Source organism: Artibeus jamaicensis, unplaced genomic scaffold, assembly GCF_021234435.1.
Source record: "Artibeus jamaicensis isolate MK-2021 breed Jamaican fruit bat unplaced genomic scaffold, CSHL_Jam_final scaffold_537, whole genome shotgun sequence".
In the NCBI taxonomy this organism is placed as follows: domain Eukaryota; kingdom Metazoa; phylum Chordata; class Mammalia; order Chiroptera; family Phyllostomidae; genus Artibeus; species Artibeus jamaicensis.
Window position 1 is genome coordinate 38,277,919 of NW_026522047.1, and position 20,749 is coordinate 38,298,667.

Sequence of the window (20,749 nt, forward strand, 5' to 3'; positions counted from 1 at the left end):
TGGAAAGTGGGAGGGAGCAAAGGTTTAATTTTTTCTGCCTAAATGTGAGTTCACCCACACAGGGAGGAGATTCAGACCCATGGCCGCGTGTCCTTAACCTGGCCCTGTGCCTGGCAGGGCCCGCGACCTTCTCTAAAAACAGTCACATTTGTCCGACTCTAGAAACTGATGGTCTCAGAACAATGATCCATGAAACCAAGAGACTCATGGATGGAAGGTGGGGGGTTGGTGGTGGCTCCGAGCAGGTTGGGGCTCCAAATCCTCAACCCCCAAATCCACTAGTGCAGTTCTACTTTTAAAGATCAAGTCTGGCAACTGGAATTCTTCATAAGATTTCATTAGAAAAAGTTTCCACTGCTAAAAACAAGTTCGAAACCCACTGTTCGAGGCCAGGGTTTCTCAGCCTCGGCACTATTGACATGTGGGCAGAAAATTCTGTTGTGGGGGCTGACCCGGGCATTGCAGGGTGTTTGGCAGCCTCCTGGCCTCTACCCTCTAGTGCCCCCCAAGTCATAACAATTGAGAAATGTACCCAGACATCGCCGGATGTCCTCTGAGGTAGAAAATCCTCACTAGTTAAACACCTGGCATAAAGCAAAATACTGATTTCATTAGCAGGTCACAAGCTGGTCACCCCTTTATGTGCACAGAGCTGTTCTGAGGAACCACAAATAAACTTCACCCCTGAGTTGGGTCAGTTTTTTCATTTATAGGGAGAGATAAGATAGTGGAACAATACAGCAAGAGAAATGCCACATGGAAGTTGCTGATTTTATAAAGCAGTATTTGTACTGTTAATCGTAAGTCGTAATTTCATATTCATTGACCTTTGCGATTTGAATCCCATGGTTCCCGGCTCCCTGCTGCCCCATGGTGGCAGGGTGCTGAATATGCAGGCACAGTCAGACATTGCAATGATGCCCTGTGATGACAGTTTTGGAGTAGATTCATGACCAGAATTCACTGTGGACAAAACAATAATTTCCCCTAACGGACAAGTGGGGCAAAGCAAGCCAGTGATGGATCTGATACTTAGGGTCTGACTTCTTGAATTCTATCCATCGCTAATGCCACAAACATCTAGGAAGCTTCCGCTATGGCTGCACACTGTGCTTGGATTCCAAGCTGAATGGTGGAGCCCCTTCCCCTCAGGAACTGCACAGTCTGGATCAGGGAAGGTGCAGAGAGCCAACCCTGTGTGATCACTCTGTCTAAGAGGTACTATGGCAGGGAAGTCCAGATGCTATAGGGTGCAGCAGAGAGGTGGCCAACCCACCCTTGACTGGCCCTTAGCAGAGTCTCCAAGGGCAAGTGGAGGTCAAGCAGAGATTGTGGCAAGTGCAAAGGTCCTGAGAGATGACAGAGCAAGTTACAGCTGAGAACATGCAAGGGGCTCGGTGTGGCTGGGGGAGCAGGGAGAGTGCGGTGAGAGCGGGGTGGGGAGAGAGACGGGCTGAGTGCAGAGCACGTGACGCATGAAGGAATCCTGTCCTCTACAACTGAGACTCTGTTTATGTTCTTGACATGATGTGGTCGTGCTTCACAGACCATCGACAAGTGCTCAGTGATCTGGGTGATCAGCGACATCGAGAGAGTTTCTGGAGGGAGAGCCCACGAAGACCTTCTGAGTGAGAGCATCAAAGCCTGCCAGCGGGGTTTCTGCAGGGATGTGGCCCTGGTGGTCACCAAGGCCGACAAACTCCACCTGCCGGAATATCTGAGGTACCACGTGGGGCTTGCAGGGATGTGCCCTGACTACTGTAAAGACGGAGCTTTGACCCGGGATGTGGTGGGCATTGTGGACATAGGGAGTGACCGTAGGGGAGGACAGAGAAGTCTAGGTGACTTCCTGGGACATCAGGACCCTGACCACGGGGGCTCCTCTTCCAGAGTAGCTGCTTAACACCCAGCGGGTTATTCCCTTCGTAGCTCAGGGCTGCCGCTCGCATGTGTGAGATGCTAACAGCTCCTCCTGTGGTTGTGCCCTGTGATGGTCCGGCCTGGCCCCCATTATGGGAAACGTAGGTGCCCACAGCTAGTAGGCACTTTCCAGAATACCCTCTGGCACAGTGCAGCTTTGAAGTGTCAGATTCTGTTTTCAGATTTGCCTACTCCTGAGATTTTAAATCCATTTGCAATCAAGTTCTAAACTTCTAGAGCCTTGGCCAAAAGTAAAAGCATTCTTACAGAGGGACATTCTAACAACAACAACAGACCATGAAAGATAAGCATTTTAGAGCTTAGTAGATATTAATTTATATCGATTTCCGTGTAGATGTCTGCCCCCCACCCCGCCCCATAACTAGGAGGACTCTGACTTGTCTTCCACATCGGGACACTTTCCAAGTGGAAGTTACAGAGGGTCAGCAGGTCGACACTGGGCTGTGCTGGGCACCCGGGCATATGATCACAGGGCACAACACTGTTAATGTTTCTCTGCTCTAACAAGACTCCTTTCCCCGTCACCTCTTCCATTTCGCCCCCACCCACTGAGACTTGAGTCCGGTGTCTCCAGGAATTTACTAAGCAGAGAAAACTTTCTTAATAAAGAAACAGGTGAAGGCTTGTCCCCCCTAGTTCTTGCTCCCATGGTCCAGGTTGGAATTTCAGCTTCACTTTTCCTCACAGATTCTATCCACCCTAACCCCCGCTGCAGAATAACATCTAAATCTCTCCCTTTCCGATGCCCACTCTAAAACTAAACCCCAGTCACTCTAATTTACTCGATGTTCATTGAACACGGTGGTGGGCCTGCCAATTCAGGGATGCATATTGCCTTGTCATGTCTTAAAAGAGGGCTTAAGTTTAGATGAGAGGGACCAGCCAAGTGCTACAGAAACCCAGAGAGAGACAGAGAGGGAGCGAGCTGCATTTGGACTGGGTCAGGGGTGAGGCCACAGAAAATTCCACTGATGGCAAAGCATGGAGAAATGAAGACACTCTTTCCAAGTGGACACTGGAGGGGGTCAGAGGAGCGAGTGCCTGGCGCTTGAGCCGAAGGAAGAGCCAATGTGAAGGCGTCAAGGTTGGGATGGTGGGCGCTGCTTTCAGGGAAAGTCAAAGGCTGCCTCGACACATGATGAGATTAGTAATTGCTGTAATTTTCTAATTTCATTTCAGGGAAAGGAAAGTGGGAAAGGTAAGTATGGACCAGCTATTTTTATTTTTAATTTTTAAAGTTCTACTGAGATAGAGCTGATATACCCCAAAATTGCACACATTTAATGTAAACATCTTGGTGAGTTTGGACATAGGCATTGACTAGCTTTTCTCTTAATTTTGAGAAATTAATTTATTGATTTGGGGGTGGAGAGAGAGAAAGAAACAAACATTGATTTGTTGTTCTACTTTTTTATCCATTCATTGCTTGATATTGGTATGTACCCTGACCAGGGATCAAACCTGCACCCTTGGCATATGAGGGCAACACTTCAACCAACTGAGCTATGTGGCCGCAGCCAGACTAGTTATTTTTAAACAATACTTTCTGTGATTAATATTCTATAATTTGAATGTATGTGCATTGGTCTGGGCCAAGTGAAGATCTGTCAATAAAACATGCATCTTATACTTCATCACTCTTTTTTTTTTTAAGAAGTGAAAAATTTTAAAAGATTTTATTTATTTATCTTTAGAGGGAAAGGGAAGGAGAGAGGGAGAGAAGCATCAATGTATGGTTGCCTTTTTTATGTGTTCCCTGCCGGGAATTGGCCTGCAGGGAACTGGCCTGCAACCCAGGAATGTGCCCTGACCAGGAGTTGAACCTCGATTGTCTGGTTCGCAGGCCTGTGCTCAATCCACTGAGCTACATCAGCCAGGGCTCACTTCATCACTCTTGATAATTGTATACTCTTTGCCATGCTTTTATTTCCCTTCACATCGCAGCAAGCTATTCAAAGTCAGCGAGAGGCTGTTTTGGAAAGAAATGAAATGATAAAACTACAAAGGAATAGAATTCTCAAGGAAAAACTAAAGGTGAGTTAACAGATTTCTCTGTGTATTTTTCTGCTTTTCGATTACTCAGATTTTGAAAAATAAATGTCTCTTTGGTCTTGGGTAGTAGCAAGGGCCAAAGTTTGGGAGTAGACAATTTGGACTTACCTTAGTTCTGTTGATTAATAACTTTGTGACCTTAGGCAAATTACTATACCTCTCTGAGCCCCCATTTTCTCATTCGTGGAATGGGAAATAACACAGCTACTTCCCGATTGTTGGAAGAATTGAACGAGCATATGGTCTGTTGAGAAACGTGTGCGGGTGAAGTCAGGGATCACCGCACAGTCTGGCCAGAGGACTATCGGTCACTGTGAGAACACAGAAGGAAGGCGCTCAAGTCACATTGGCAGTCAGGGAGGTGGCTCTGGGTAGGTTCAGGGAAAACCCTCCGCCTTCCAAACAGAATTTTAAAGCACCAGTAACTTTCGTGTGGTGAAGAAGTAGGAAAAAGAGCATTTGAGATGGAGGGAAGAACATGATTGAAAAAAACCTGTTCTGTGTGGCGACCTAGATGCAAGTATTTTGAATAGCTCGGCAAAAGGCGTGTGGACGGCTGCTGGGAGATAGGCCTGAGCCGTATTTTTCAAGCTTGAGTAAATGTTCTGTGAGACTCTCAGTGTTTTCTTAAATTATTTTTATTGTCTGTCACAGAAATAAGTACAAATATGATGCTTCTTACTATCATAGTCTTATACAACCATAAAACTGAAACCAATTTTTAGATAAAATATACACAAAACAACATAAGGAGTACAATATATCAGAGTTAGTATAATGTGGTAGATAATATGGTTTTGCTGAAACTATATCTCCAGTGCTGGGTTTAATAGTAAAAACATATGGCCTTAGGTCCATTTCAGTATTTAATTGCTTTCTATATTTTGGCTTCAATTATATCCAAACAGAAATTGTCTGAAGTACAACGCAGAATTGAAAATTTCAAACCTTTTTTTTCTGATTCAGAATAATCAGACCTCATATTTAAGCCAAAGTCTTCTACCAAACAATTCTTGAATGCTGGTTTTAATGAGGCAATAAATCAGTAAAGCTGTTCTTATTCTCTTTAATCGTTTTTGTGGCATTATGAAATATGCATTTTGTGAGTACCTAATTGTATTGCTCCTGGAAATAGAAACGTAAAATTCTTCGATACACAATTCACGCCTGCTTGTATCACTCATAAGGGGGTAAATTGGTGTGTATGGGAGACAGAACAGGGTGTGGGCGGCAATGCATCAGCCCGTAGGGCAAGTGCGGTTTGGCTGTTGCAGTACAAGTTCTTCTGAGGTCTGCCCAGCTGCACCTCTGACGGCTAGGTGGTACTGCAATTCTCCAACCACTTAATTTCAGTTTGAATTATTGTGAAATCTTACCTATACTGTATGCTTTCATTTGGAGCACATTTAATTTTAATTATAGAAAACATGAGGCAGAGGTTGACTATAAGGCAGTTATTCATATAGACATCCATGCTTATTTTTTAATTATAAAAAATGAAAGTTAAGAAAAAATAGTAAGGAAAATTACAGATCCTGGAGGGTACATTTATTGGTCTCCATCTGAAAATACAGTTACCCTTGAACATGTGGGAGTTAGGGGTACTGACCTCCTGTGCAGTCAAATCATATGTGTATAACTGCAGTTGGTCCTCTGCATACACAGATTCCCAAAGTGAGGAGATGACCCTTGAAAATGGGGGTTTGAATTGAGGTCAATTGAAAAAAAATCCACATATCAGTGGCCCCACACATTTCAAAGCCATATTCTTCAAGGGTCAATTGTACTACACATTTTAGAAAGACTGTTTTCTCAGCAGTGTGGAGAATGGAAGGTTGCAGGGAGCGTTGAGTGAAGACCATTAGGGAGGGTTAGTTGAGAGTCTGAACTAGGCAGTCACTATAGGAATAGAGTAGAGCAGATACATTCAAGAAATATTAGGGAGGTTAGATCTACAGGTCTGAATGACTAATTATATGTGGCAAGTGAGAGAGAGCTGGGTTTTGAATTTCTCATACATGTCATTTGAGCTGGTTATTATGCAGCATTTGCCTTCACTTTAGCATACCTGTAAAGAAAACCTAGACTTCTCCTGTGTGTCTCTCCTTTGCTCTCACACAACTGCTACTCAAGTGTGCGGGGCTTCTGGAAGCCTACCCAGCGTCTCTGGTCTGACCTTGACCACATGGGCTTACCTTGCCCATACAGACTCTCCCCTCTGCCAGGGATTCACTCATTGGCTCTTTTCTATCTTTGCATCAGAAAGGTTGATGACTCTCCACTGTTTTCTGCTGCCCCCAAATAACTGCACACACACTCTTTCTTTTTTTTTTTTAATTTTTTTATAATTATGCACCACCCCCCACAACACACTTTCTTTACGGTTTTTCTCTTTTAAGTGAGATGAAGGAAGGGTTGTGGAACAATATTTGTGCGTAATTCTAGTATGACTTCTCTGTGATGATGTTTTTCTAATCATAAAAAATTTTCTCTCACCCGATTCTTAATTTCTTGACATTTAAAACCATCGTTTGCTTAAACATCACTTTGTATTTAAATGTGTAAAATTATTCACTAACCACCCAGCTCAGAAACTTGCACTTTTATAGAACCTTTTCCCAGTATCGGGTTGTGTTGTGCTGATAAGTGTTTAACAATCAGCTCTCTACTAAAAAAAGAAAAGAAAAGAAAAGAAAAGAAAAGAAAAGAAAAGAAAAGAAAAGAAAAGAAAAGAAAAGGCCTGATTTGTAGTGTGTGCCGATTCCCATGGTGTAAAGACTCCCGCCATTGCCAGTTTTAACCTGTGTGATGTCAGTGAAGGCAGAGTCAGGAAGAGCTGTGTCCAGTGGCTCTCAGGGCTGGCACAAGCTGCCTGCAGCCCATCACTGCCTTTTCCAGGGTTATGTTTCTTTATCCAAAACGGGTCCTGGTGCTTCTCTCACTCTGAGCATTTAAATACACTTTTAAACTATTTACTCAGTGCATTTCTTTTTTAAAAATATTTTTATTTACTTATCTTTAGAGAGGAAGGAGAGAAGGAGAGAAATATCAATGCGTGGTTGCCTCTTGTGTGTCCCCTCTGGGAACCAGCCTGCAACCCAGGCATATGCCCTGACTGGGAATCGAACAGTGATTCTTTGGTTCGCAGGCCCGCACTCAATCCACTGAGCTACACCAGCCAGGCCTTCTTTTTAGAATTATCATTTTAACTCCCAAAGGAATAGTTTCTGTGCAGCACTTTGTAAACAACTTCCCACCGTGTGAGGTGTGGACAGATGGGAGCACCTCACGTATAGAATACTGTCTGTTCCTTATGGGCTCTTGTAGAACCGAAGGTGAAGGAGCTGAAGGTGAAGGAGGCCTGTGCCGTTTCCTTTGCCATGCTGAGTAATCTGCCCCTTGTGTGCCCCTCTTGCTTCAGAGGAAACTGCCCGCGGATTCCAAGGCTCTGGGAGCCTCAGATCTGGTGTACACGGTCAGCGCCCAGGAGTACTGGCAACAGGCTCTCCTCACTGAAGAGGAAACTGGTAATTAAAAACAAAAATCTCAATCACTAAAATTCTCAGGATTAAACTCGGCACTCTGAACTTTTTGCTTGAGAACTTTTTGTCCATACTTCCAGCTTGCCACAGTTTCTATACCTATTAGCAAATGCACCTGTTGTTGTTTTTGTCCCTCGGCGTGGTTGTGGTGCCGGAGACCACAGTTCGTCTCTCCTCCAGATATCACCATCGCTTCACAAAGGTTAGCAACTGGGGTAGTATTTGGCTTGAGCGTCTGTAGGCACCCAGCTATGGGAATATGAAGAATTTCCTGAGTATCTATTTTTGCTTTGTTTGTAGCAGGAAAAAGTAGAAGATGTGGCCCCTTTCTTCATACCACTTAAAATCGAGATGAGGAGCTAATACTAAGTCATGTGCAAAAGTCAAAGTGAAAATAAGGCTTAGTTCAGTAGGGCTACAGGTACCGTCAAAGGTCAGAGAACCCAGGGACCTGTGTGCCTGGAGTTCTCAGTGAGAACTGGGGACCTGAGCTTGACTTTGGTCTGAGCTTAAAATGGCTTAAAATGTGCATGCATTTCACTAGATGTGGATGAGTTAAGGAGGAGAAGGTGTGAGATGATCCCAGAAATTGGGGGACTGCTTGAACAAGGATATAAAAGAAATAATCAGCATGGTACATGCAAGAAATGGTGTAGGAAAACCTCCACTGAAAGGAACGCTGGAGAGGACCGTGAGTGGCAGCTGTTACCTTCCGACTGACCAAAGGTTGCGGTGGAGTTCAATTCCTGCTCTGGAATCCCACTCCCCGCCCTCCCCCCGCCCCCTCCCCCATCAGAGGTTCTTCTCCCTTCCAACAGCAAGTGGAAACTGTTTGGATATTAAAGGTTATTAGATGGAAAAATCTAGGGGGACTGAAGGGCCGAGACTCTAAAAGTGCGAGCACCTTTGGTTTCATTACTCAGGTAAGGAGGTACTCATCCAGAGGAAGTGCCAGTTTTTAAAAACCAGCTTGCACTTTTCTACACGGTTTGTTTTATGCCGCTAAAAACATGGGTGGTTGTCATTGCTGACTCACCCTTCGTCATTGCGGGTCAGAGTCCTGGGGCAAAGGCCCTCAGGAAGGCCTGTTTAGGGGGCGTCCAGCCCCTGTAGGAGCCGGACAGCAGTTCATTCAGACTGCTGTCCTGACCTGGTCATTGCGGCGAATTCTATTTCCTGTGAACTCTGGTCTAATAAAATTGTTTGTGCTGCCTGTGAATCCCAGAAATCCCCAAGTTAAGAGAATATATCAGGAAAAGGCTCTTGGACAAGAAGAGGAGGACGGTGACCAAGTACGTGACCGAAGCCTTTGGCCTGCTGCTCCTCACGGACAGTTTCAACTGCCCCGAAAACCTGCCGGTATGGACGCCGCCTGGCTGTGTTCTCTGCCCCCCTCCCGGGGCAGGGCATTGTCTTTTACCGTGTTAGGAACATAGGATGTTTTTCCTTTTCACATCAAAGGAAGATACTAAGCTCAGAGACTCTAAAGAGAATAGAAAGATAATTAGAGTTTAAACCCGTAACATGTGAGTAAGAAAAGAAAGAATATTTTACTTGGGACACGTGGACTGAGGAGAAAGTGTAAAAACAGTCGGCAGCAACTTTCCCCTCTCCTGACACTTGAATAAGACGGGACATGTTTAGCGGTGGCCACAGTGCTTTGTTACGTCTAGTGGAATACAGACCATCCTTGCTCACCCTGCAGAGGCACGTGCAGGCAGAGTCCAAGAAGTCCCCGTCTGTCTGTGGACGCCCGCCACGCCCTGGTACTGTCAGATCTCAAACTCAGAGCCCCGAGGATGCGAGAGGAGGGGAAGTAGGAGGGACTTTCAGCCAAGAGTTTAGGTATTTACTGTCACAGTAAGAACATGTGCCTTCTACGCGACCTGTTAAAATTACTTTTCTCATAGTAATGGACAAATCTATCTCTTTGATGGTGGTTTCTTTCTTTCTTTCTTTTTTTACCCTAAAATGAAAGGAATAAGCTGCAAAAGTAGAGGCTTAAGAGAGTTCTGGAGGAAAATCTGTTGCTGGAACCAGTCACCAACCACATTTCTTCCTTGTGAGGGACTGACTGATGAAGAGACAATCGTAGACAGTTGACCCTTGAACAGCACAGGTTTGGGCCACGTGTGTCTGCTCATAAGGAACTTTTTCGTTAAATACATATAGTACTGTAACTGTATTCCCCTTATGTTTTATTACTAACATTTTCTTTTCTGTGGCTCACTTTATTGTAAGGCTACAGTATATAAACATATAACGTACAAAATACGTGCTAATTGACTGTTTTTGTTATCGGTAAGGCCTCAGGTCAACAGTAGGCCATCCGTAGTGTAGTGGAGTCAAAGTTGAATGCAGATTTTCGACTTCACAGGGGTCAGCTCCCCTAAGTCCTGTATTGTTCAAGGGTCAACTGTGTAAAGAAAAAATTCAGACCCACGGTCTGTTGAGGAAACCAGCCCTTCTTCGACAATAAAGAGCTCGGGAAGCCAGCATGCTGGAAGTTAGGCTTGCAGGGGGTCAGACTGCTGTCTCTCACAATGATCCAAGAAACTAAAGGATAACTTCTGTCACAGTCGGCCCCAAATGGCCAGACCTTAGTTAACAACTGACAGCTTTCCTCAATTACCCTGCAACCAACTTAGGACCAACCAGAGAATGCCAAGTAGGCGCTCTGCTGAGTCACACAGGCTCCCTACTCCTAGTTGGCCCGCCTGCAGCTACCCCGTGTCCACGGCCTGCAGTCAGGGCCTACTCGAGGGCCTGTTCGAGTCTCTGCCAAACGCAAGTGGCCGTGGCTGACTGCTTTGCTATAGCAACCTCTGAGTAAATGGGCTTTGGGTGTTCTCGTTTGGTTGCTGTTTATTTTCGCACTTGCTTTCACCATCAGATTTATGCAAGTTGTGTGACTTGTTGGTGTGCAGAACAGGAAAGGGACAGAGAAAGCGGACCAGTAGGGCTCTATGGGAGATCAAGGTCCTGGGAACGTGGGAAAGTGAGCCTGCGATGGCCCTGGGAAGTGGCAAGGAGAGGCAGATAATAGAGCCCCGAATTCGATGTGAAAAGTACTCAACACCAACTGTAGATGGTCTACGCAGTTTGGCTCAAATGTCCACATTTTAAAAATTCTATACACAAGTGAACTCTAGAGAAAGATTCACTTTTTAAATATCATATTCCTTATGCCTTTCTTATTATACCAAAAGGTCTAGTTCTGTGAGGGAAATTAAAAAAAAAAAAGACCCTTCTGGAATCTGAGACTTTCTAATTTGACTTTGTCCTCTTAAACACTGGGGAAAGGTTTAACCTCCTAATTTCCCGAAAAAGTTCTTTAGGGTGAAAGTGGCCTCTCTGCCCAGCAAAAGATTGCTTTTGGAAGTGCTGGTGGAAAACCAATCAGATGCGGTACTGTGTGTGGTTGGTGTATTTTACAAACACAAAGACCGAGCGAGGCCTTTTGCAATCGGACTCAAAGCGTTGGCCCCGCATGCTCCTCTCCACTGATGCAGAAGTATGGCCCTCCCAGGGGCTCGGCTCGTCCTTGCAACCAGACTCCAGGCGACAGAAAACACAGTGGAGGGGGCTGGTTGGCACTTGTTTGATAACCTTTTAGAGGGAGTTGCCAGCAGCTTTCTTCAAAATTCTTTGGCTTCAGATACTGGTCTCAGCCTTAGTTTTTTGATGGAAAGTTGGAAGGCAAGAATTCAGTCAGTTCCTTTGCATTCTGAAAAATATCAGACCTAAAAATGTACGCGATTGACTTTTTTTTGAGATTGTGCCTTAAAACACACACACACACAAAATGATGGTTTATATAGCTGGTGATTTTAAATGAACAGGGCTCTAATCATTATTTTTTAAGGATTGATAGGAAATTGATTATGACATCTCAATGTCAAATGAGCCCTGCATTTATTCAAAGCAGGTACCGGCCCTTCCCCTTTTTACTGTTCTTTTATTTCCAGCCCTTCCCTTTGTTATCATTTTTTGTTGTTTTTTCTAACATGGATTTGTTATGAGTGAGGATTTTGTGAGAATTCTGTCCATAGATTTTGTTTTTGTGACTTTGTTCTTATTTCGATCACCAGCCACAAATTCAAAAGAATGTGAAGGACAGTATGGCTTAGAGAATTCTTATCAGTGAAACCACAGAACCCTTCAGGGCATGCCTAAAGCTAAATAGGCTCCTTAAACTCTCAAGCTCATTGACTGTAACACTCCCAGTCTTCTCTGAAGTCAAGATCCAGAGAAGCTAAGTCATCCGTTAAGGTCACACGTCAATTCACGGGCCATTTCTGTCATCAGATTTGGAACAGAATTTATAAACCTGCATTATCCCCAGGTCCCCGGGCCGCTCATTCACTCTATAAATGTCTACGGGCTGCACTTGCTGTGCCTGGGAGTAAACAGACTTTAGCAACTCTGTCCCTTTAGCAAGTCCCCAGAGTCCAGAGGAGGAGACGTGGGATGAGAGAGACAGCACAGCAGGAGGAATGCTGTGACACAGGGGTGTGCAACATGCAGTGGGAACATAGGAGAGAGCTCCAATCTGCCTGGGGGAGTGAGGGCGGGCATCACATAGGAGGTCAGTGCTGAGCTTTGTCTGGAAGGACTAGAAGGTGGGAACAGCACAGGCAAAGGCATGAGGTCACAAAGGATATGGCACCTTTGGGGAATGGTAGCAAGTTCAGGGGCAGCTGCGTGGGAGGACATGTCAGGCAAACTGAGCCGGTGATGCTGGAGAGGTTGCTTGAGTCCTGGCTCTGAAGGGCCGAGAGTGCCCAGCTACATACAGTGTGGCTTCTGTCTGCTGCAGGGAACCGACCCCCCAAGGCGCTCACACAGGGAACCGACACTGGAGTTTCCAGTTTGAACCTAAAGGCCGAGGTTGTCCCTGGTGGTCCCTCCCTTTTGTGATTTGCGTAGATATTTTTCTTCCCAGCTGGGTCATATTCTCCTTTGAAGAAGGGGCCAAGCCTTAATTTTTGGTGCTGTAGCTTTGTTATTCAAAGCATGGTCCAGGGCACAGAAGATTAGCCTCACCTGGGGGCTTGCTAGAAATGTAGACTCCCAAGCCCTCAGATTTGCATCTCCTGGTGATCTGTATTCATAATAAAGTTTGAGAAACACTGGTCTCAAAAACTGCTTGGTGCACAGTCAAAGCTCATTAAGAGTTTTTATTTGGATAACTATTCCCCCAAATCGTCCGATGGGCTATACACCTAAAGAAAGCAGCAGGAGGCATATGGTTGTTCCATTCTCCCGTCCCACAAAGCTTGAGGGATGCTTAATTGGGACATTAAGGAGAAGTCAACTGTGGGGGATAAACTCAGGCTAAATCAAATTCAAAGGAAGCAAAATTTGAGGAGAAAGTGCCATTAGGGAGGCGGTGGCTTCATGCTCCCTATGGTCCTGCCCCTAGAACGAGCACTTGCACATGAGTGGCCTGCGGAGATTTGTGGAAGAGCAAGTACAGCTGCTGGAGAAGGCCATCGACCAGTGCTTCGCCCACATGGCACAGCCTCTGCACGAAGGGGTCAGAAATGCCAGGACTTCCTACCGACGGATCCTCAGGGCATGTCTGGTGGTGAGTGACCCTTTCCAGGGAAAGCCTCTGGTGAGGTCTGCCCGATCCCCAAGGTCAGGGTTTGGTAGTGACCTCTAAGAAATGTACACTCAGATCTATAGGAGTGAAAGGCACTGAGGAGTAGGAAGGGGGACAATAGTATGATATAACCTCAGACGAAGGCCTCATTTAGGGAGCAAGATAAAGAGGAGCCAGGAGAGGGAGCAGAGAGAGCTCAGTCCCAGAGGTAGTAGGAAGAGGAAATAGTGTAGTGCTTATTTCCTTATTTTTTAATACTCATTTTTAGTATAATGCTCAAGGTCTTATTTTCTGATACGAAAAGCAAGCAGGAAAGGTCACGCATCTGTCGTTAAGGGGATTCTGAGATATTCCTGAGGAGTTAAGGAAAATCAGGGTAAGAAAAGGCAACTGGGTGTGGCCATCGAGAGTCTTCACTGGTGACCGTGATAGGCAGCCCCAAACTGGCCCCAGCGAGCCTCATCTCCTGGCCGTTGTGCCTGGTGGAGTCTCCCCCCTCACAGAGTCAGACAGAGCTGCTTTCCGTGGGCGGCAGAGTGCTGCAGGTAGGACAGTGTGTGGCTTCCGAGGCCCGGTCTCTTGCTCAGTGGGAAGCCAGCCTCCCTGTGCTGAAGTCCACGAGGAACAGTGTCAAGGCCCCCACCAATGGCCAGCACCATCTTCCTCACCCTGTGATGAGCCTCCTTGGAAGCAGGTCCTCTAGCCGCAGTCAGGGGGCTGACCGTAAACCCCGTTGACACCCGAGGGACCCTCACAGAGAAGCCCTGAGCCAGAACCGGCCAGCTTTGGCAAAGGCCACTGGTACATGCAGTCTTTTGACCCTCACTTGGCCACATGAGAAGGGGCCCTGGGCCTGGAACTCTTCCTACCGAGAGATAAAGAGCCCTCACAGCCTGCGCTGGGCTTGTCTGGCTTCTCTGTGTCATGCTCAGTGTGAACTCCTTTGTTCTGCTCAGAGCAGGCACCGAAGGTCCTCAGCCAAGCCCCCAGTTTTCTGTGTTTCCGATCTGTGGGGCAGGGTTGGGTTCTCCTACCACAGCACAAAGTGGGCCGTGAGCAACTGTATCACCTGCCTCCCTGTGGAGTGGGTCCTCTGGCCACGGGGACCCAGGTGTTACAAGGGGCTGGCTGGATCTCGTGCAGACTTTCCCTCCTCCTGCTGTGAGTAAATGCTGTACCCTTGAGCCAGTTATCTGTTTCCAGTGACCTTGAATCATCCACGGGTCTGTTTTCTGGGTGGCACTTATCTGCCTTTTAACCTTGGCTGCACAGCCTGGCCGCCCAGTGAACTGTGAAACACCCACCAGCCAACACCAGTCTGAATTCCTGACCCTCACAACCCGTGACAGATAACAAAAGCTTGTGGCTGTTTTAAGCCACTAAGTTTGGGGTAACTTGTTTCATAGCAATAACTAAGTGACCCGGAGAGAACTGATTCTATACAAGGGCCAGAGATCCCAGATCACAGGAAGGGAATGAGCAAATGGGTGCTGAGAAGGTGAAGGCACGAGGTGGAGACGTCTCCTAGGAGACGAGTTGCTTGTAAAAGGAAGGGACATGGCAGCCAGCTGCAGGCCTCCACAAGGGCTTCATTCCATGAACTCGCCTCTTTCTGATTAGCCCCTTAATGGCTTCTTTCTCTGTGAGCGTAAACACACCCAAGGTGTCCCTATTTGGTAAGCAGCTTTCCTTTGTGATCAGAAATGTGGGCGCACATTTATATGCTACCATCATATCATTATGTAGCAGAGTAAAATAACCTAAATGTCTAATAACATGAGAATAGTAAAATGAATCATAATACGTCCATAGGATGTATTATGTGGTTACTACCGTCATTTTTACAAATTATTTATAATGAGTTAAGAAATGCTCATGCTATAGTATTAAGTGAAAAGGGAAGAATAAGATACATAGGTAGGTAGGTAGATAGGTAGGCAGGCAGGTAGATAGAATGGTGCCACACAGCTATTCACTTGAAAGGGGTTCCCTTAAAGCTTGTGTCAGAGGTATCAGTGTGGCGACTACAGGGGTTAGGGGGAGAGAAGTATATGGTAATGGAAAAAATACCATAAAAATAAATTAAAAAAACAAAAGACATATAGCATTGAATAATGATCTCAAAGCCCTCTACTGAAATTTTGGTCAGGTTAGTGCAAATGTATTTTTTTTCTCTTTACAAAGATCCCCATTGGCTAAAATTTATCAATGTCTCTTACAGCTCTAGCTTCATAATATTTTCCCCCTCTGATTTGTTGATTTATTTCTCTGGGAAAAAATATTGCAAAGATACATAAATCAAATTGCATTTCCTTAAATATTTAACAAAAAGTATAAAAAATTGTGACAGTGCTTGCAAAACTCCAAAACAGCTACCCCCCTCCCCTGTAGGGTCGTACCACACTTTCATTTTGTCACTGCTCATTCAGCAGATGTTTGTCAAGCGTGACTCATGCCCTCCACAGATGGCGCGGACATCAAGGTATCAGATGAGACACAGTGTCTGATCTCAATATAGGGGAACCTACAGAGTAAACAGACAAATGCAAAACTGTATGAGAAGAGAAGCGAGCACAGGGTGCTTTGGAAGCCCCAGGGCAGGGGCACCCCACCGACGGGATGACTGCTATCTTCTCTGTCTAGCTTGGTAGTAAGGTGAAAGAATATGTTGCTGCCACTGTGATTCTTGGTAATAGCCTTTGGCCAAAGGCAATGCAGTTCTGATCTGTGATGCTCTAGTCTGTATATTAAGTCCACTAACCCTCCGTTTACTTATCTAGAGGAGCAGGGGAAACCAGGGCTTTCACCAGACTTTGAAAGCTGTTTGCCTGAAGAATGGCATCTATGCCTCCAGGACTCTCCCACGAATAGATCTGAACGAGGCCATCACGCAGCCCATCTATGACCAGATCGATCCAGTTTTTGGAGGCATTTTTAGGTAAAGGGTCTTTCCTCTTGTTCCTTTGTGAACAAACATCTGAAGGATGTTGGGCCAGAGTCTCATCTTTAAGAACTTGTACCCTGGATTTGGAAGTGTCGAGAGTAGCTTGCAGCTGAGGAAGAAAGCTTACTCTTCGGCAAAACACAAAAGCCTTCTGGGTTTGGTTTACTTAGAAATTTCCCGTGGTGACCTGGAGAGCAGATAGAGATGTGGCTTTCAGACTAATATTATGATTCCCATTATTTTTCAAATATCTTATACATGAAGTGGGGGATAAATTTTCTTACGGATCTGAGCCCAGGATAGGGTATTTTGGTTGGAGAGTGTGGAGTTAAGCAAACACATGGCTTTCATAAATTTCCCTGAATGCAAAGACGTGACTCACTGAGGACTCTGTGTTTGTTTTTGACGGACTGCATGCTCACAGACGTGGCATGGGCGGGGGCAGGTGCCTTCTTGGTGTCCCCTCCTTCCGTTCTTTCTTGACCACCAATCCTTTTCTCCACCGATAGAAACAGAAGCTCCTGATCTTCCAGCCTTTCCCCAGTCTCCCGCCGTTGCTTCTAGCATGCCATCTGGTTCACCACCTGCTGCTGCTTGAACCGTTCTACCTTTGCTTGATTCTCACTCACTGCCCGCTTCCCCACCCCCACCTCCTTTTGAACTCCTCTGAGATCATACCATTCCACCTATGCTCACCCACCATGTACAGGTCTGTAGGATAAACTCCAAAGTCCTTAGAATGGCATTCAAGGCATTCCACCTGCCTCCCACTGACCTTTCTAATCTCTTCCAGAGCTGTGTGTGGCCCAGGGTCGTCCCTCAGCTTTAGACAGCCTGGAGGGAGCAGAAAGCAACTGAGACGTTCCAGGAACCACGCTAAGTGCATTGGGTGCACTGCGTCCTCACCTCCTCCCAATAACCCTCTGAAGGGTTTCTGTCTTTTTATCAGTGAACAAACGGATTCGCCCAGCTCACAGGGAAAGAGCGAGGATTTCGAGCCCACGCTCTCTCCTTTGAACCTGTTGCTTCTTATTCCTGGGCTGTGCTGAAACTTTCTTTACTGTCTTGTGCCTATTGATGCATAATCCTCCTTGTTTTCATTCCCTTAAGTCTTAACCATCTCTGAAGGTATACTTCCAGTCCCACTCTTTCAAGTGCAAAGACTGAGTTCTGAGGGTAAACAGATCAGTGTCCAAAGCCTGGCTCTGCCTCTCACTAGCTGTGTGGCCTGGAAACACATCACCTACCTCCTTCAAACCTCAGTTTTCTTATCTGTAAAATGGGCATCATCACACTGATTTCCTAGGCTTTGATGTCAATGGCCTGACCCAGCACAGTGCCCACACTCATTATAGGAACTCAGCGACTGTCAGGTCTTGTCCCCTTTGCTTAAAAAGGAATGAGAGCACGCCAGTTGGCTTCCTCTTTGTTTTAGCCTCATAGTAGGCACTGTCATCACTTAACATTTTTACGTTGCTTTCTTCCGCAGGGCTGGAACGCCCACAGGGTCAGCTCTGATGCCGCACATAGATGCGTTTAAGCACTCTCTCCAGGAGAAAATGATGGAAATTGGGATAAGAAATGGCTGGAAGTATGACAACTGCAAAAAACGTTTCCTGATCCAGGAGGTAAGATCCTTCTATCTTAAGAAGAGCAGTGAGGTTGGTAGTGGCTTTCTTCCCAACAGGATTTTGGCCACTGCCTGTCTCTCCCAACCCTGCAGAATCGGGGTCTGTGGGAACCCTAGAGCAGGGGCTATGCGCCCCACAGCACAGAGGGGCAGGGCACCCCCCAAGCTTTGTCCCGCTGGTCCCCTGCCACTGACAGTAAATGCTGAGATTGCGCGGTAGACTCGGGTCCTGGGAAGAATCTTCAAAGACTCCTTAGATGTACAAAAACTTGAATCTACCTGTAACATTTTCACTCACCTCTCTATCACATTTACCAATATTAGGAAGCATTACCCACAGCAGTGAAGGGTAAAAAAGTGTCATATGTTTGCAGATCATTTTTTGGTTTAGAGTCCTTGAGATTTTCGTCTTTGAGGCTGTCTTAGTCCACTGGGGCTGCGCTCACAAAACAGCATAAACTGGGTGGCTGATAAACCTCAGACATTTACCGCTCACGGTTCTAGAGCTGGAAGTCTGATCAAGGTGCAGGCGGATTTGGCGTCTGGCTGGGCCTGCCGCCCGGTTCAAAGGGGTGAGGGAGCCCTCCCACGCTTCTTCTATGGGAAAGGGATCCCAGCCACAGGAGCCCCCTCCTCCTGACCCATCGCCTCCACGGGGCCACCGCCCAAAGCCGTCACATTGGGGATTAGGATTTCAGTGCATGAATGTGGGGCGGAGGGCGCAAATATTCCGCCCACAGCGCAGGCCCTGCCGGAGTCACGTGACAACACTATAGTCACGTGACTGTAAACAGGAGCAACTGGCCAGCTTCTGTGGAAGGCATCGTCACAGGTGGCCTTTCCTTCCTGTGATTCTCAGATAAGCGCCATCCTGGGGGGCCTGGAGGGGCACATCCTCAGGAAGAAGAGGAGGATCTACGAGTCTCTCACCACCTCAGTTCAGAGCGACCTGAAGCCCTGCTACGAAGGTTGGGCCCTGGAGGCCACATTTCTTTTTCTTTCTTTTTTTTTTAAAACATTTCTGCTTCCTCTTTCTGTCAGCTACCTTAGCATCCTTTTCTGCTGCCCCCCCCCCCCAAAGTATTTTTCCTGATGCCTCCTAAGTCCTTGCAACTCCCGTGGTCTACAAATTAAAACCAAATAATGGCAAGAGTGTGGGGGAAGTAAATGATGAGCCATTTTTATCTGTGTGTTTCTGGTTCCTTCTGTCCATCCTTTATCTCTCCATCTTGCTTCTCCTTTCCCTGCCTCACTGCAGCCAATTTAACTGTGAAATTCATCATCCAATTCTCGTTCTCATTTTCTTAAGTACTTGTAGACTGACTTGATAGCTTCTTATTTTGATAGCCTCATTATTTATTATTTTCTCTGTGAGGCAAGGGGCTGGAATTTTATAAGCACCTGCTTCATTCACTCATTAGATTTTCTGAACAATAGTTATCTAGATCAGGGGTGTCAAACTCATTTTTACCAGTGGCCACATCAGCCTGGCGGTTGTCTTCAAAGGGCCGAATGTAACTTTAGGACTGTATAAATGTAACTACTCCTTAACTAGGGGCAGGGAACTCGGTGCTGTTGCCAGGCAGAGACCAGGTGCTGGGTCGGGTAAAACCAGGTGGAGGGCCGGATTCGTCCCATGGGCCTTGTGTTTGCCACCTGTGATCTAAATATTGAGCATATTAATTTTTATATCATGCTATTAAACTATTTCCACTGTGTGGAAAATGGTACTACATATATTAATATATAAATGTACATATGTATATTATGTATGTGTGTATATATGTATACATGTGTGTAGCATACATATAGTATGCTTGTCTTTCTGGGGCTAAAGATTTCCAAGCAAGTCTTTGCTGTGGTGTAACTGTGACTATCAATGTTGCCAGAGGCAGCTCAGATCACTGGCAAAAAAGCGTGTGAGAAGATGAAGGATGTCATCAGAAGAGGGGTGGACCAGCAGGTGGCCGAGGGCATGTTTGAAAGGGCCCAGGAGAGGATGCAGCACCAGCTTCGGCAGCTGAAGGTACTCATCCCACAGCCACAGTCTCTATTCCAGTCTCAAAGAGGCTCCTGGCGAAGCAGAGGAAGCTGGCACAGTGGTAGTCGTTTGGGCCCAAGGACAGCCGGATGTCTTCTGCAAAGTGGGTCCAACCGATGCCCACGGTGCCAGGAGGGGCCGGCTGGCACTGGGCATTCACCTTCACTGCCACCACAGGCTGGAGTCACGCGCCGCCCTGGGGCTGTGACTTCAGAAATGCAGCCCCTCCGGCCCGCTCCTGCATCTTTCCCCTCTAACAATCATCAGTGGAACTGTAATATCTAGATAGCATGCTAAGCTCTTGCGTATACATTAGCTCATTTCCTCCCCAGTGAGTCTGTGAGGTAGGTGCAGTCGGCCTCCATATCCACGGGTTTCACATCCACAGAGACAACCCACATGGATTGGAAGTCTTCAGGAAGAAAATTCCAGGAAGTCCCCAAAAGCAAAACTTGAATTTGCCATACAGTGAGCACTACACTAAATCCATGTGAATGAAGTGAGGGGTAGGCGTGCCCTGCTAGAGCCTATATGCAAATACTACGTCATTTTACATAAGGGACTTGAGCATCCTCAGATTTCAGTGTCTGCTGGAGGTGGGGGTCCTAGAACCAGTACCCTGTGGATACTGAGAGATGACCGCACTATTACTGTTTTCATTTCATGGATAAGAAAACAAGGCAGAGTGCTGTAGCACAGGCCACGTAGCAAGAAAGCTGCGGAACTAGGGTTCGGGACCAGGCAACCAGGCTCAGGGTCTCCAACAATATCATAATCTCTTACGGGCCATCTGCTTACAGTACCCAGCAGAGATTTAGGTTTGATTCTGTCTGTCTTGGGAGACAGTTCCTAACACTGTCCTGGAACCTAAGTGCTTCTGTCAACTCCACCCGGACCAGTCTCAGCTCTGGGCCTGTCACCCTTCCTGCCCAAGACATAGAAATTCTTTGTTTTAGTCCAAGCCACTGTTGGCCCTTGGCCATGTGAGTCT

At 46.4% G+C, this 20,749-nt stretch overlaps 1 protein-coding gene across 2 annotated transcripts in view; it reads left to right on the forward strand.

Annotated features, from left to right (window-relative positions):
* Positions 1 to 20,749, forward strand: part of NUGGC (nuclear GTPase, germinal center associated) — a 43,799-nt gene that overhangs the window by 20,296 nt on the left and 2,754 nt on the right. For both annotated transcript variants that reach the window (XM_053658596.1, XM_053658597.1), the window contains 10 exons: positions 1,547 to 1,722; positions 3,121 to 3,139; positions 3,886 to 3,975; positions 7,415 to 7,520; positions 8,761 to 8,894; positions 12,961 to 13,125; positions 15,924 to 16,081; positions 17,577 to 17,715; positions 18,577 to 18,685; positions 19,607 to 19,743. In XM_053658596.1, coding sequence (XP_053514571.1) covers positions 1,547 to 1,722; positions 3,121 to 3,139; positions 3,886 to 3,975; positions 7,415 to 7,520; positions 8,761 to 8,894; positions 12,961 to 13,125; positions 15,924 to 16,081; positions 17,577 to 17,715; positions 18,577 to 18,685; positions 19,607 to 19,743 — 1,233 coding nt within the window. The remainder of the gene's footprint in view (positions 1 to 1,546; positions 1,723 to 3,120; positions 3,140 to 3,885; positions 3,976 to 7,414; positions 7,521 to 8,760; positions 8,895 to 12,960; positions 13,126 to 15,923; positions 16,082 to 17,576; positions 17,716 to 18,576; positions 18,686 to 19,606; positions 19,744 to 20,749) is intronic.